Raw genomic sequence first — 13851 nt, 5'->3', positions numbered from 1 at the left:
ATTGTAATTTCATAATGTCATTGTCATTTGACAGAATTCTGATTCAAGAGTACCGTATAATGATCATAAAATCTACATCTGAAATTTCTGAAAAGGTGCATGTATTTGCTTTGTTATATGCAAGACCTTATCTGGTAGGTAATGAATATATTATCAGCACCAATCATATCAACTGAAATCAAACACAGCACTGATATATTCTTTAAGGATACTTCATCACCATAAATTTGCATATATCCATATTTGGTGAAAGAAATATGCCAGCCATATTTTCTAATTCAACAGTAGATGTATAAAAGATTTTTGGTGGCACAAATTTTCGTAACACCCTCTTTCCCAATGTGAAATCAAATATTCCTTATTGTAAATATCTGTGCTAATATTCTCTATGTTTTCACACTTACCTCTTTGCTTTGTGATTGAAGTTCTGAAAGTACAGCTAGCTGAGATCCTTTACCACCAACTAACTCAGAGCTCTGACAGAGCCGCGAAGAAAATGTAACAACTAGTTGTTTCTTGTCTTCTGATGACAGAATAGCTGAAACAAGAAATATAGGGATGGTTCTGAAGCGGATCAGAAAGTAAACCAAATTGCTGTATTTTTTCAGTCATTCTGAGTGTACATAAATAGTAAGGCCCATGTACTGTGACCTATAAGTAGTTTTTCTGCTTTGAACTGTAATGTTCATAATTGGTGTAAGAATAATAGAATGGCCATTAATTGTGACAAGACAAAGACAATGATTGTAACAACGCAACAAAGACGTAGACATTTGAATAAACAAACTTTAGACTGTAATCTTGGTGAAACGGAATTGCAAGCAGTACACTGTGAAAAGATTCTTGGTACGCTTGTCGATGAAAATCTGTCATGGAAGCAGCACTGTGACAAGATTTTTAAAAAAGTAAATAGTAATATTGCTTTGCTCAAGAGAATAAGACAGTATTTACCTATGAATATAAGAAAACTTTTTTATAATAGCTATATTTTACCACACTTGGATTACTGTTGTCATTTATGGGGAGCATCACCGTTTATGAAAAGGTTGCATAAGATTCAGAAACGTGCTATCAGAGTGATGTGTGATGCAAGGTATAATGCTTCGACCGAGCATTTTTTTAAAACAATGCATATAATGCCATTACCAGATAGAATAGTTTATAAGAATGTTTGTATGGTTTTTAAATGTTTAAATAATCTTGCACCGCAATATATGACAAGTTTTTTTACCGAAATTGATCATAAAAGAGTTACAAGATCCAAGATGCAAAAATTTTTAGTGGTTCCTGCAACAAATAAGGATTTTTATCGAAAAGGCTTTACTGTAAATAGTGCCAATCAGTGGAATAATGTCGATTTAAATATAAGATCTAGTAACTCATTAAGCAGTTTTAAAACTGCCTACCTGAAAGCTTATTGGGTATAATTTTTTGTGTTTGTAAGTTTTAGTTTTCTTGTTAAATTTGTTTTTGTTATCTAGTGTGATTGTGCATTTTTTTTCCTCCTGTGTGCAGGTGGTGACTGCTGGCCACTTTTTTCTGTGCATTGTATTGTTCTAGCTTTGTTTGTCATGTTTCATGTTGTTCTGCTTTGTATCAGTTTGTATGTTCATTGAGGGCCATTAGAGGGCCCTGGGGAAGATAAGCATCTTTACTGAAGCTTACCAGGCTACCCTCGTTAAACAAGGTTTAATAAAATAAAATAAAATAATAAATGTTCTAAAACACCACACACACACACACACAACACACACACACACACACACACATATATATATATAGATATATATAGATATATATAGATATATATAGATATATATATATAAGATATATATATATATATACATATTGGAAGATGAGAGTTGGAACTGTATCATATGTAGACTACAAGTTAAATTTCAGTCAGTACACCTTCAGTCACATTATAGTATCTACATTTAACATTCAAATATCATGAAATTATTAAAACCATTAAGGTACCATTTATTTCACCACTGAAATAAACATGAATATTAAAATATAGGTTTTTTCTTCTTTTTTCAAAGAATACACAACCTACCTGGTTCTGAAAAGATTGGTGCAGGCAAAGTCCTCACCAAAGGACACCCACCTGTATGTCTGTGAAAGAAGCATAGATATCAAGGTCAATGAACTTCTGATTGGTATTTTCATCATAATCTGACTAAAAACCTTGGCACTTATTAGAGTACTTTATTTCTTGTTTTTATGTTTTATTTTGTATTTGTCTGCTGTTATTTTCTGTTACTGTCTCCGTACTAATCAAAGATATTTTGAAAAAATCCAAGGATTTACATCATATGCATTGGAAATGAGTGGTATGGATAAAATTATTAAAATGAAAGCTCTTGGATCCATTAACATCATTTCTAAGTTTTTAAAGGAATATTTCTAAATTTATCACAAATTTTTGTCTTCTTATGTAATGTTTTCAAACATTGGCCAATTAATTTAGTACATGTGTATACAATTTCACACAACTTGAAATTCATACAATGTTTACAATTCAAAGAAGAGCCTTGAAAGTCTGTGATTGTCATTCTGATAAATGTTTCCATTTTCTCTCTGTCTGAAGCAGCAACTTTGATATGACAATATCAGTGAACTAAAACACACAATGTAACAGCAGAAAATAAACTACTTTCCATCAGGCAATTGTGTAAAATTGATACAATTTCAGAATATACATATATACCTTTGAAATAAGAGAATATTTTCAGGCCTGGAATGTTTCAGGATTTGCCAAACAATTTAAAATGATGTGACTGCTTGCACCCACAGAACATTTTTTTCAATCTTCTTCTTATACCTGATACTTATGGAGTTTCATCTGGAATGCTGAGTATGGCTTTATGTATAACTTCCTTTACAAACCTCTTAAAATGTTCAAGGCTTATGTTGCTCTTCTTTGCCACAACTATTAATTTGGAATGGAATGATAAGCTCCTACTAATCCTCAAATGGCATGAAATACTGTCTTCTCTGTCAGCAATTGGATCCCCCAAGGTTTAACAGGCAGTGTACGGCTTACTGAACAGAAATAATCACACACTTGCACATGTATACAGATAAAACGCTGGGTAAATGTGTTATTTTTCAGTACGTTTGCAACACCCAGCGTGCCATATCCAATTAGTGACAATACCTGTACTCAAATTCACTAACTCCCCATCCTTTGATTCCATTAAGGGTGAATGTACACAGTCTCTCATGCACAACGCCGCCCCAGTTAGTGCCGCAATACAACATTTCCGTTGTGTTCACTTCACATCTCTGATAATACTTCTCACCATCTTGTAATGAAGATAGGAAAACATCAAACCATAAGTGGATTGTGTCATGATTATAAAGTAAAATGATATATTTATTGTTATCACATGCATCAAAGCAAACAATATAAGTAATATAATAAATTTTGCTCCATTTTGATATGTAAATTACAAATTTATTTCGCAACGCATTCATGTGATTATAATATACTTTACATTGATATTTTCATCTTCTCTTATTCACAAAATGATCATTGTTATCGATGAAATTTCTCAGCATCTCACATTTGCTGTATAGTTTCTTTTACACTAACCTGCCACAAAGCTGATTGTATATTCAGTTGGTGGTGTGCCGTTCTCTCCAAGCTCCGAAAGTTGCATATCTAGAGAGGACACCTTGACCTTGATGCCATTGGGTCGGTATATGTAGCCAATAGGAAGGCTGAATGTAAATGTGATGAGAAGAAATTAAAACATGAAAGTGGCATCTTTCATTTCCAAAGGTACTATTCCAGATATAGTCAGAGTTGAGGTATTATGCACCTCGAAAGTGAAAGACTTAAACCTTTGCATTCTCTTACTCGATCAACAATAAAAATCAGGGGTCACCGCGCAAAGTTTGGAACTAGCGATACAAATTACTCAACATTTTGTGATATTTGAAATTCAAAATGGCTGCCATCCCTGTGTTCAATATATGGGGAAAACTAAAATTTTAGATTTTTGAAAAACTAAGCCAATGAAAGTTTTTCTTTCACCAAGAGCTTTAAATTGAGCCCCCACAAGTGGTAGATCGGAAAAGAATTGTAGAAATTTGAGGGTCCGACTATCTGTCTCCGAGGTGTGTTCTACCTTAAGAGACTAGGCTTCAATCTGTTAAGCCAGCTCCTTTGCTTTGTTTTGTATCTCTTATGAAGTAGTTTATTGTATTCTTTAAACTATCATCAGTGATAGCCTGCATCTGAACCCTGACCTTTGCCTACCTGCAGACGGTCAAATGACTAAGAATACAGCTTTATCATTTGTGGGTTATGCTAGATATTGTCAATGAAATATTTATATGTTATATCTGTAAGTATACAGAAGCAAATATTCATCATACATGTACCAGTATGTCTAACAGCAGAAGTTCTGATCATGAATTGCATTTCAAATAAAACAAGTCATTGTCGATGATACAGTCCCAACGCAGTAAGATTGTGATCACCATTGTGCTTTGTCAAGGTGGCAAAGCTGTTAGTTGGTTAATTTGAAAAATATTTTTTTCATATAAATAATCATGCTGGCTTGAAAATGTATAAAGGTAATTTTCCACGACATGAAATACACATGCATATACTTTGTCTGTGGGGACTACATGAAGTAATCAAGCTAACATTAATAGATGAAAATCTTGTCCCTGAGAAGACTGATGACATCTTTACCATCTTACTAACGAAGAAACTTATGTTCAACTTATCAAGATTGGAATTTAATGAATACTGGTATATCATCACAGACTTTAATGTCACCACTCCAGTCACTTTTAATTACTCAAGACTACCAAGTTTTTTTCCAAAAATATTTGATTATATATTTCTAGGTGCTGCTTTTAACCCTGAAAGATAGAGTATTGTCCTTAATTTCTAAAATCAATTACGGGATTGCATGTTCCTGTTATGATAAATGCTAGTGTATAAATAACTGCTTCTAAAATTCTTGCCAATTTCATTACATCAAGTGAAGAGTTTTAAATTGAAGGATAAGAGATGTCAAAGGGGCATGTTTTCGATTTTGTATAATATGTTTCATGTGTATGTGTGTGTGCACCTAATAAATACCAAAAATAACTGTTATATTCATTGAAACTTGCTCTGTCTGATCAAGTAAAATCAGATAAGTGAATGAATGTTCATTAAATGATGAAAATTCTCTACACAAAGCTCTAGGATACAAACTAAGATTATTTCCAGCTGTATACTTACAATGATGTTGTGTTTGGCAACGACACGACACCCACATGGAAGGTACTACCATCCTCCAAGAATCCCATTTGAACAGCATATCTATGAAAGGAGTCCCATCCACGAATACCTGTTGAAAATTACAGTTACAGGCTAAATAGCATATCTTCCTGTTTAAAATGCAACAAGTGCCCCCCTGTTCATACGAACACATACATGCACACATACCTGCATACATTCATTTTAAAGGGAGGGTGTCATCGGATTTCTGCTCAAAGGTTGCCAGGGACCCCAGGCACTGTATCTAGGATACGTTGGGGATTGATGAAAGTTAAAACATGTTTGTTAACAATGAATATCGTGAAATTTAAATGTTGCAGCTATGTTGATGTGATGCATCTGGATATCATGCATGAAATATATTGTTAAAAGTCGCACATGTGCAGTTCCGATGACACCCTCCCTTTAAGCTGATGTACCAGTATGTACTACTATTGAGCATTTGCCACATACACATCAATCAGTAACTTTACAAGATAATTCACATCCAAACCAAATATACTGTAATTAGATTATATCTGATAGATCCTTCTTTATGACAGACAAAAAGGTCAACTTTTGGTCATGAAAACAATTTACATATTGCTTTTAAAATTTTCAAGTTGTGTATCTCACAAGACTTCTTAAATTCTTTGAACCCTAGCCTCCCAAATGACCTTTGACATTATTTGGGGATTAACTCCTGAACAGGGTTCAAAGGGTCGACAAATGACTGCCAATCAAGTGAGGTGTCATCATGTCATGCAGTGACAGGTTAAATACTTGAGAGGTCTAAGTTGAGGAGTGAAATCAGGTACTTCCTTTGGCAGATACATCAATATTGAACAATTGCATCTGACAATATGGTAACAAATCTTACCATATGTGTGGTCCCTCATACCCCGCAATAATAACTGACGTTCTTCATGTCCTTCCACATAGATGGCGCCAGATATCTGTCCCCACTGCTCATAGTGTGTCTGGTGAGTTCTGTTCAAGAATTAAACATTCAAAATTGTGAGACTAGTAATCTCAAATTTGTTTAAAGTTTTGAAAAGTAACAAGCTAATATAACTTTGCTTCTTAAATAGCATATGACTGTAGAACTATTGTTGATAAACAAAAACAAACTTACAGAAAATAATTCAAAACAAGCAGAATTTCCATCCACATAGACAAAATTCATTGTAACCATGATTACTGACAACATTTCTTACTTCTTTAACAATTCAAATTTTAATAAACCTCTAAATAAAGTCATAAATTATCACACATTACTAAATTCACAGCAGTTATCAGGATAAAAGGAACAGTAGTTGAAACCCTGAAACCAAAAGATATTCTCATTTTTTCAAAAGAATTAGCAGATCTCTAAACAAAGATATAGGGGTAAGAGAGTTGGAGTAACTTATATTAACCCTTTCAGCGCCAAAGTCAATTTATGTCACCTTCGTAAAATATAACACATACAATTTATTTCAGATCCAGAAAATTTTTTTCAGATTTTTCTCAAATTTTTATCTAAGACTGTAGCATATTAAAGGTTGTTGTCGTTTGGTCTAAAATTATTTTTACAAATGCAGGAAAATTAATGAATTTTGGTAAAATGTTGTGTTAAATATTGGTGTGAGCAATTACAGCTCTCAATGGGTTAATAAAACATGTGATTGAAATATCATCAGTACACAAAAGAATCAAAAGTCTTATTATAGATGACTTAGGCAGGAAGTCAAGAACATAATTACTTTTTGAGTTTTTCAAAGAAATCTGAGGACCACTTTTCTCTCGCCACACCATCAGCCAACAAGAATGGGTGAAGTTCAGTGTCAAAATCAAAATGACTGGTGTAAGATTTCCATCTGTCAATAAAAAAACAAAAACTATGATTATCTCTCTTCTGGAAAGATATGAAAATCTTATTTGCATTCAGCAAAGGGGTAATTGCTGATACTGCTGCAGTTATGTACCATCGTCATTTCGTACAATGAGTGATATTGTGCAAGTATTCCAGGTTTTCTTGGTATCACAAAAAGGTCAAAACAGAGCAACTTTGTCCCTTTCACAAATAACAAAGGGTCAAAGTCGGCCATTTTTCATGAATTTTGTTTGATGCAAGATACTACTTATATTGTTTGACATGTTGAAAGATACTGAATAAAATGGGTGACCATGCATATATTCAACCCCGCTTTTGGACAAATCAAATGAAACCGTTGCAAAAATTAATTAATGGTCATGACCATAAATTCATTTTCGCCATGATTGCATGTATCGTGTCTAAAACCTGTGTTGAATATACGCATGGTCACCCATTTATTCAGTATCTTTCAACATGTCAAACAATATAAGTAGTATCTCGTATCAAACAAAATTCATGAAAAATGGCTGACTTTGTCCCTTTAATAAATTAATATCGATTGGAGCTCAATCTGATCAAATCCGATAAGGTTTGATACTTAATCTGGGATAAAAACTTGATGTTCAATTCCATCAATTTAAATCATGGACAACTTTGCAATAATTCTACTCACAAAAGTGAAAACTTGACATGAAGTAAGTCCTCATTACTGGTATCCTCTTTCCAGTCAGTTTTCAATCCAAGTCTGAAAAGAAGATGAAGAGTTACCATAGATATTAACCCTTTGAGTGCCAAAGTCAATTTTTGTAACCTTCATAAAATATAACCCGGACAATTTTTTTCAGATTTTTTTCAAAAACTTTGATCAAAAACTGTAGCCAATGAAAAGTGATGTTTTTCTAGTTCAAAATTATCAAAACAGTTATGGAAAAAATCATAGATATTGGTAAAATCTTGCACTAAAAGTTTGGTGGGAAAAATCACAGCTCTTCAGGGTTAATATCATATTTTGTATTTTGTAAAACATGCATTTATAAGAAGATAATGTACTTGTTTTGGAGAGCAAAAATAATTATATATACAGCTATTGTCTCATAAACAAATTCAGTTTGTGAATCTATTTTACTCATGCAGTTGTTTACTTTAAGATCAGTCTCATCAAAACAACTGTTTTGGTATGTGTTTACTCTAGCAAGCCTACTGGCATATCACTGATGGATGTGTTTTTTTTTTCATAAAAGTGACATGATTTCACAACATCTTATAATACATGTATGTTTGACAGTCAGCTTACTGCAGAACATTCCATGTGCAATGCAATAAAAATTGAATGATACAAACACGTCGGGCAACTCATCAATTATTTGCTGCTGCCATGGAAACACTTCCTGAAGTGAAACTTTAAAATTCTTTTAATCAAAACACCATAAATTATAACTTTTGATGTATGAATCACAATTTTTATTTTGTCTTTGAGATACAATATTCGTTCTAGTCTCTTATGTCAAAATACCTAGTGTTGAAATAGTTGACACATTTTGGTCAAAAGAAATTATTTCTTTTCGTTGAAATCAAAATTAAAACCACGTACAATGCAATTTGAAGTGTAGAAACAGTATGAAGGTTGGAACAAACACACCTGTACTGCACATGGGGCTGATAGAAGGGTCTGCATTGAGCAGAAAACAGAAAGGAAAGATTTCTTTTGTAACCCTACATCACAATGGTTTTGTCCAAACCCATTGTTATATATGGTGATTATGAACTTTTTACAAGCAACCCAGGGGATGAACATGACGTCAAAGATTCCTGATCAGCATACCAGCCTGAAGAATAAAATGTTGGTCTGGCTGTTTACATGTATGTTTAATTTTGTTATTTTGATTATTGGTAGGTCCACTAGAAAAAGTGTCATGTCCCCTGTCTGTGTGTCCTTTCAATTCTGTTCTGTGGAAAGGGGATTTATACCTGCACATTCCATTGAATGTAATCTTCCATGTTCTCATGGCTTCCACGGGTTCAATTGTCAATCCCAGAGCGCTGTATTTTGTATCATCAGAGGTCGTTGTCATGGTATCTGGATGAATTGGAAGCTGCAAACTGCCAATCCCGGGAAGATGAATAAGAAACCAGACTTCCATTTTGTTTTCATGCCGACGGGCCATCCTCAATACTAGCCCAGTACCATCTTCGTTAAAGCCATTGAAATATATAGAGTCCATGGCCTGAATATGCAATATATATCAAAAGGTTAACATAATATATAAGGTATTGCAAGCACTGATTGAATAATAAAGAAAATTTAACGTGAAATTGTATTTTTATTATGTACTCAGCGTGTTCATTTTTAGCCGGATGCCGGCCAAATTGACCGGCTACTTTTCAGCACTGTTTCGCTCTCTGGCCCGGAAATTCTGGTTTTGATAACAATATTGTGTTTTTTTGGTGGTCTTGCAAGCCGGAGATAATATTTCAGAAGTGCCGATGTGGCTATATCATGTAGTCTAGCAATTTACGCGGTGAACTTGTTGCTATCACTGTAGTTCCGTGATCAGCGAACGTTATAGCATACTGGGAATTAATCGCTCTCGAGGTCAACCTTGCTTGCCCGATCACAAGCAGAATTATTCCGACGTTCACGTCGGGTATAGCCGATACAATTACGTTTGCCCGCGAATAGCCGACCATTTCCGAGTGAAGCCGACTTTTGTTTCGCTCAAACCGGGAAGAGAAAGTCGACGCTTGAGAGCTTTTTTTTCTGCGTAAGAGTATAGAGTAAGAGTAGGGCCTTGTCTGATGGGTTTGGTAGGTTTTTGATCAAATCTAAAGCGACCAAAAGTTACTGAGTCTTATTTTCATACTTTGAAACGCCATGTCAATCCATCCGTGGTCAATCACGATGCCAATATTCAAGTCGATCGACATCGCGTTTTGTGGAGGGGCCGTGGTGCATCGCTGAAGAGAAAGTCGACGCTTGAAAACTTTGATTTCTGCGTAAGAGTAGGACTTTGTCTCTTGGTTTTGGGAGGTGTAGATGAAATCTAAATAAACAAAAATTACTTGGTCTCACTTTTCGTACTTTTGAAATGCTACGTTGATCACAGTGTCAAATTTCAGGTCGACCAATATCGCGTTGTGTGTACTGTCTTACAATTGACTGCCGGTGCTTTGTACACACACGGTGCAGTACAGGCTGGTGTTCGGTGTCGTTAGTTTGAGGTTTTATCAAACATGAACACTGAAATTTATCTTTCTTTTTCAATTATATTCAACATCACCAAAAAATCCATAATCAGCTCGCAGATTCGTTTTATTGTGAAATTAGTACAGTGAATTAAAATCACTGAAAATTGTGTTCCTATAATTCATTGAATTGAATAAACTGTTTGATTTTACTGTATCTTTAATCAAGTTTATTTAAATCAGTAAAAAACTTTGTATAGCCAGGCTGGTCAGGATTCTAGCGGATCATTTCTGGGTTTTGAAAACCCCTATTCTATGATGCATTTCAAAATGTTTGTTCAAGTCATGAGCTAATATGATTCTACACAACAGTCTGGTGAAATTTTGCTATATCCTTGTCAACTGGATACAGATGACAGGCCCGAGTGATATCAAATTAATTTTTCTGACGTTTTTTAAAAACTGTATCCCTTGAAAACATGTTGTAATTGACAATGATAATGATTATTCTGTATGCTGAAATGGTCTTTAATTATACTGTACAAGAATGCACAAAATTACTCCAAAATGTCTTCAAAATTTAAAAATTTCTTGCCCACAGGGACGGGGGACCCCGTCCCTGAAACCCTCCCCTGTGTGTATGTTGGAATAGCCTTTTATACACTGTATAAGAATGCATGAAATTGCTCAGAAATGTCTTCAATTTAAAAAATAATACTTGAACACCCTCCTCCCCCGGGGAACCTGGTTGCACACAGAAGCTAACCCTACTTTTCTTAATTTTCCGCCTACTTCAAAATTTTTGAGAACCCTGGTACTCCATTATAGTAAAGAAAGTGATCAAGATCAACCCCAAGTATTTAATTTTATTAGCACCTGCTAACAGCAAAAGATTGTAAACAATTAAAAATTTCTGCCTGACTGCCAGTTGGCAGATTCTCTATATATTAAAGGACTCTTTCCAGGCATCTCGGTAAACCAGGCAAAAATTGGACATTATTAAAGCTGACTCACAGATGACGTACTTTCAAAGATTAGAAATTTTAACAAAATAATGAGGAAAAATCCCAGAAACACCAAATACAGATTTCATCATTATTTTAGAAACGTGAATGAGATAATTTCTATAGTTACACTGGAAGCAAAATTTCACTAACCTAGGGGCAGGCATTGTTGAATACGATATCTAAAAATGTTCATTTTTCAAATGGTTATAAATTGCTGCGCTGCACAATATGGCAAAAAAGGGCCCTAATTGTTCAGTACAGCGCCCCCGCCGGACAACGCTTTGGGCTGGTTGCTAATGACGACAGCGAACATTGTATCAATTTCATTTCAATAGAATATCGATCGAAATCTGCTCGCCTGTCGCTCGTAATTTCAGGTTACGCCATGAATTTTTCCATGACAGCCCGTATATAGTGACTTATGTACCATAAAATCAACGTATCGGTCGTTTACTTCCACTCAAATTGAATCGAAGACAATTTGTTTAGTTTTGGTGATACTTTTATGTCTCAGCATATTTTGGCGCTCTTTGGACAAGTTTGGCGCCATGCGATCCGCGGGTATGCAACACAACATTGTAACAATTCGCAACAAAAGAATATCGATCGATAACGTTCACTACACGTTCACAGTGGAGACTCTACACCAGTTCGCTTTCGTTTCGTGTTATTTTTACCAATTTACTGCGATATTCATGGTTCATATTCACCCAAATTTTGTATAAAAGACAACAACCTGACAGGTATTTGATCTGTACAATTTAGGAGACACTTGCTGATTAATTTGCGTCAATTTCAGACCCTTGTTCTGCACATGTAAACGCCGTCAGATCGCCATATTGTTGACGGCAACAGTATATTTCAGTGATCAGAATAAATAGAATGGCAATAAAAAAAATTTAACGAAGAAATTCAAAAATCTAAAACGATACGATTTTTGCTTATTAGTCAGAGGATCATTGTACTAATTTTCATTATCATTGGTTCAGAATTGAAAAATTTGAACCGGCGAGAAGTTTGCAATGTGTTCGGTCGATCGGACGCGCATAAACGCCATTGTTTTCTATGGGAATCGAGATTATTCGGCACATCGTAAAATGAAAAATACATCTGAAAAAACCCGCCGGACCAACTTTTTCATTTCGCTGTTATTTCTCACAATATTTGAGATTAAGCATCTCATGAAGGTTCACTAAAACTCTATGGTTTTAGATTTTTGAATTTCCCTCTTATTTTTCTGAAATGACGAGTTTACGATCGTTTGTGCTGTTGGCCGTGTTTTCGCCTATTTTTACATAGAGTATTTTCGCTTCGGTATTTTAAGAATTCCTTCATGAAATTATTGCCGAAATATCATAATGGACAGAGGAACATATGAGGAAATGGAATCTGCATCTCTTTCCTGAATATTTAGCTGTGCGGCTAGGAAATTCGACGAAGTTTTCAACATTACGCGGAAGCTTGATTTGGCTCTCTTTACGCTCATCAGCGTATGTGCGGCAAAAAATTGTCACATGTTGAGGTGAACAATATAGAGGCCATTTTGCCCACAGTGCTGAGTATGCAAGCCTTGCCACCAAACTACTTTATGTAAGTTACATTCATAACTACACCTGTAAGTCAAAATTCAGGCGAATCCGGTCAATGTTTTTCGAGAACATCGGGTCACAGACAGACAGACACTCAGAGAGCCCAGACGTCACAATGATGTCAGCTGAGCTCTCTTGTGGTAACAAGGGGAGCTAACATAACAGGGGTCATCGAACTTTTGCAGGTGGCCGGGCCCGCGGGGTCATGTTTTCATATCAGCGTAGACTCAATGCGGGATGTCTCACTGGCGCTGGCTTGTTTATATAATACATTGCATAATGAGTACTCCGAGCCTGTTTTTCGTAGCTATTCAAGCGTGCACAACACAATTCTCCAAATGTGGACTATGCTTGACATGTCGGCACCACAGTCGCCTGTCGCGAAGGCTGCCGTGTTGATGTGTATGCATTAGAAATGCGTATCGAACCACACGCGACTGTGGGTGCAGTCACCCGCTATCAACTTTACCGTCGTTCACTGTTCAGTACAGTGCTCCCGGGTAGTTCTCACTGGCTCTACGGCTATGGGCTTTCAGTTCTTGAGGCGATTGTTCCATGTAATATTTAAAAATACTTACGTCTTTTCCCGGAACAAGCTTTTGTACACATTCCATCTCTTCAATGGTGTTCTTCGATCGTTGTCCATAGCCGATGGTACGTTCATCGATGTCGCGGCTATCGAGATGAGCCGTCCGTTTATTTCTCAACTGGCGTACCAGATATATGAGGATGAAAACGGTTTTCTTGATGCCGTACCACCTCCCTGGCTGACTGTACACGCCATCTAATTTCTCTGTTTCCCCTTGGAGTAAGTTTTTCACGATATATGCTATGATCACAGTCAAGATGATCCACAGAAGCAGAGCCATGCTCAACTACCCGTGCCGCTTGCAGCTTCTGCTGCACTCACTGTGCACTTTACAATCTGACAATGCGCATCGCGTA

At 35.6% G+C, this 13851-nt stretch overlaps 1 protein-coding gene across 2 annotated transcripts in view; it reads right to left on the bottom strand.

Annotated features, from left to right (window-relative positions):
- LOC139122671 (rifampicin phosphotransferase-like) overlaps positions 1-13851 on the bottom strand; it is a 39655-nt gene extending 25804 nt beyond the window's left edge. The window contains exons 1-10 of one of the 2 annotated variants that reach the window (XM_070688277.1): positions 13485-13851; positions 9096-9352; positions 7801-7872; positions 7015-7128; positions 6150-6259; positions 5252-5360; positions 3602-3729; positions 3164-3311; positions 2060-2118; positions 405-538 (exon numbers count right to left, since the gene is read on the bottom strand). In XM_070688277.1, the coding sequence (XP_070544378.1) occupies positions 405-538; positions 2060-2118; positions 3164-3311; positions 3602-3729; positions 5252-5360; positions 6150-6259; positions 7015-7128; positions 7801-7872; positions 9096-9352; positions 13485-13775 (1422 nt within the window). In that variant the 5' untranslated portion in view covers positions 13776-13851. The remainder of the gene's footprint in view (positions 1-404; positions 539-2059; positions 2119-3163; positions 3312-3601; positions 3730-5251; positions 5361-6149; positions 6260-7014; positions 7129-7800; positions 7873-9095; positions 9353-13484) is intronic. The other variant, XM_070688276.1, reaches the window with a different exon arrangement.

This window comes from Ptychodera flava, chromosome 22, assembly GCF_041260155.1.
Source record: "Ptychodera flava strain L36383 chromosome 22, AS_Pfla_20210202, whole genome shotgun sequence".
NCBI lineage: Eukaryota > Metazoa > Hemichordata > Enteropneusta > Ptychoderidae > Ptychodera > Ptychodera flava.
The sequence above is the reverse complement of the archived record's forward strand: the minus strand, read 5'-3'. Positions and strand labels throughout refer to the sequence as shown.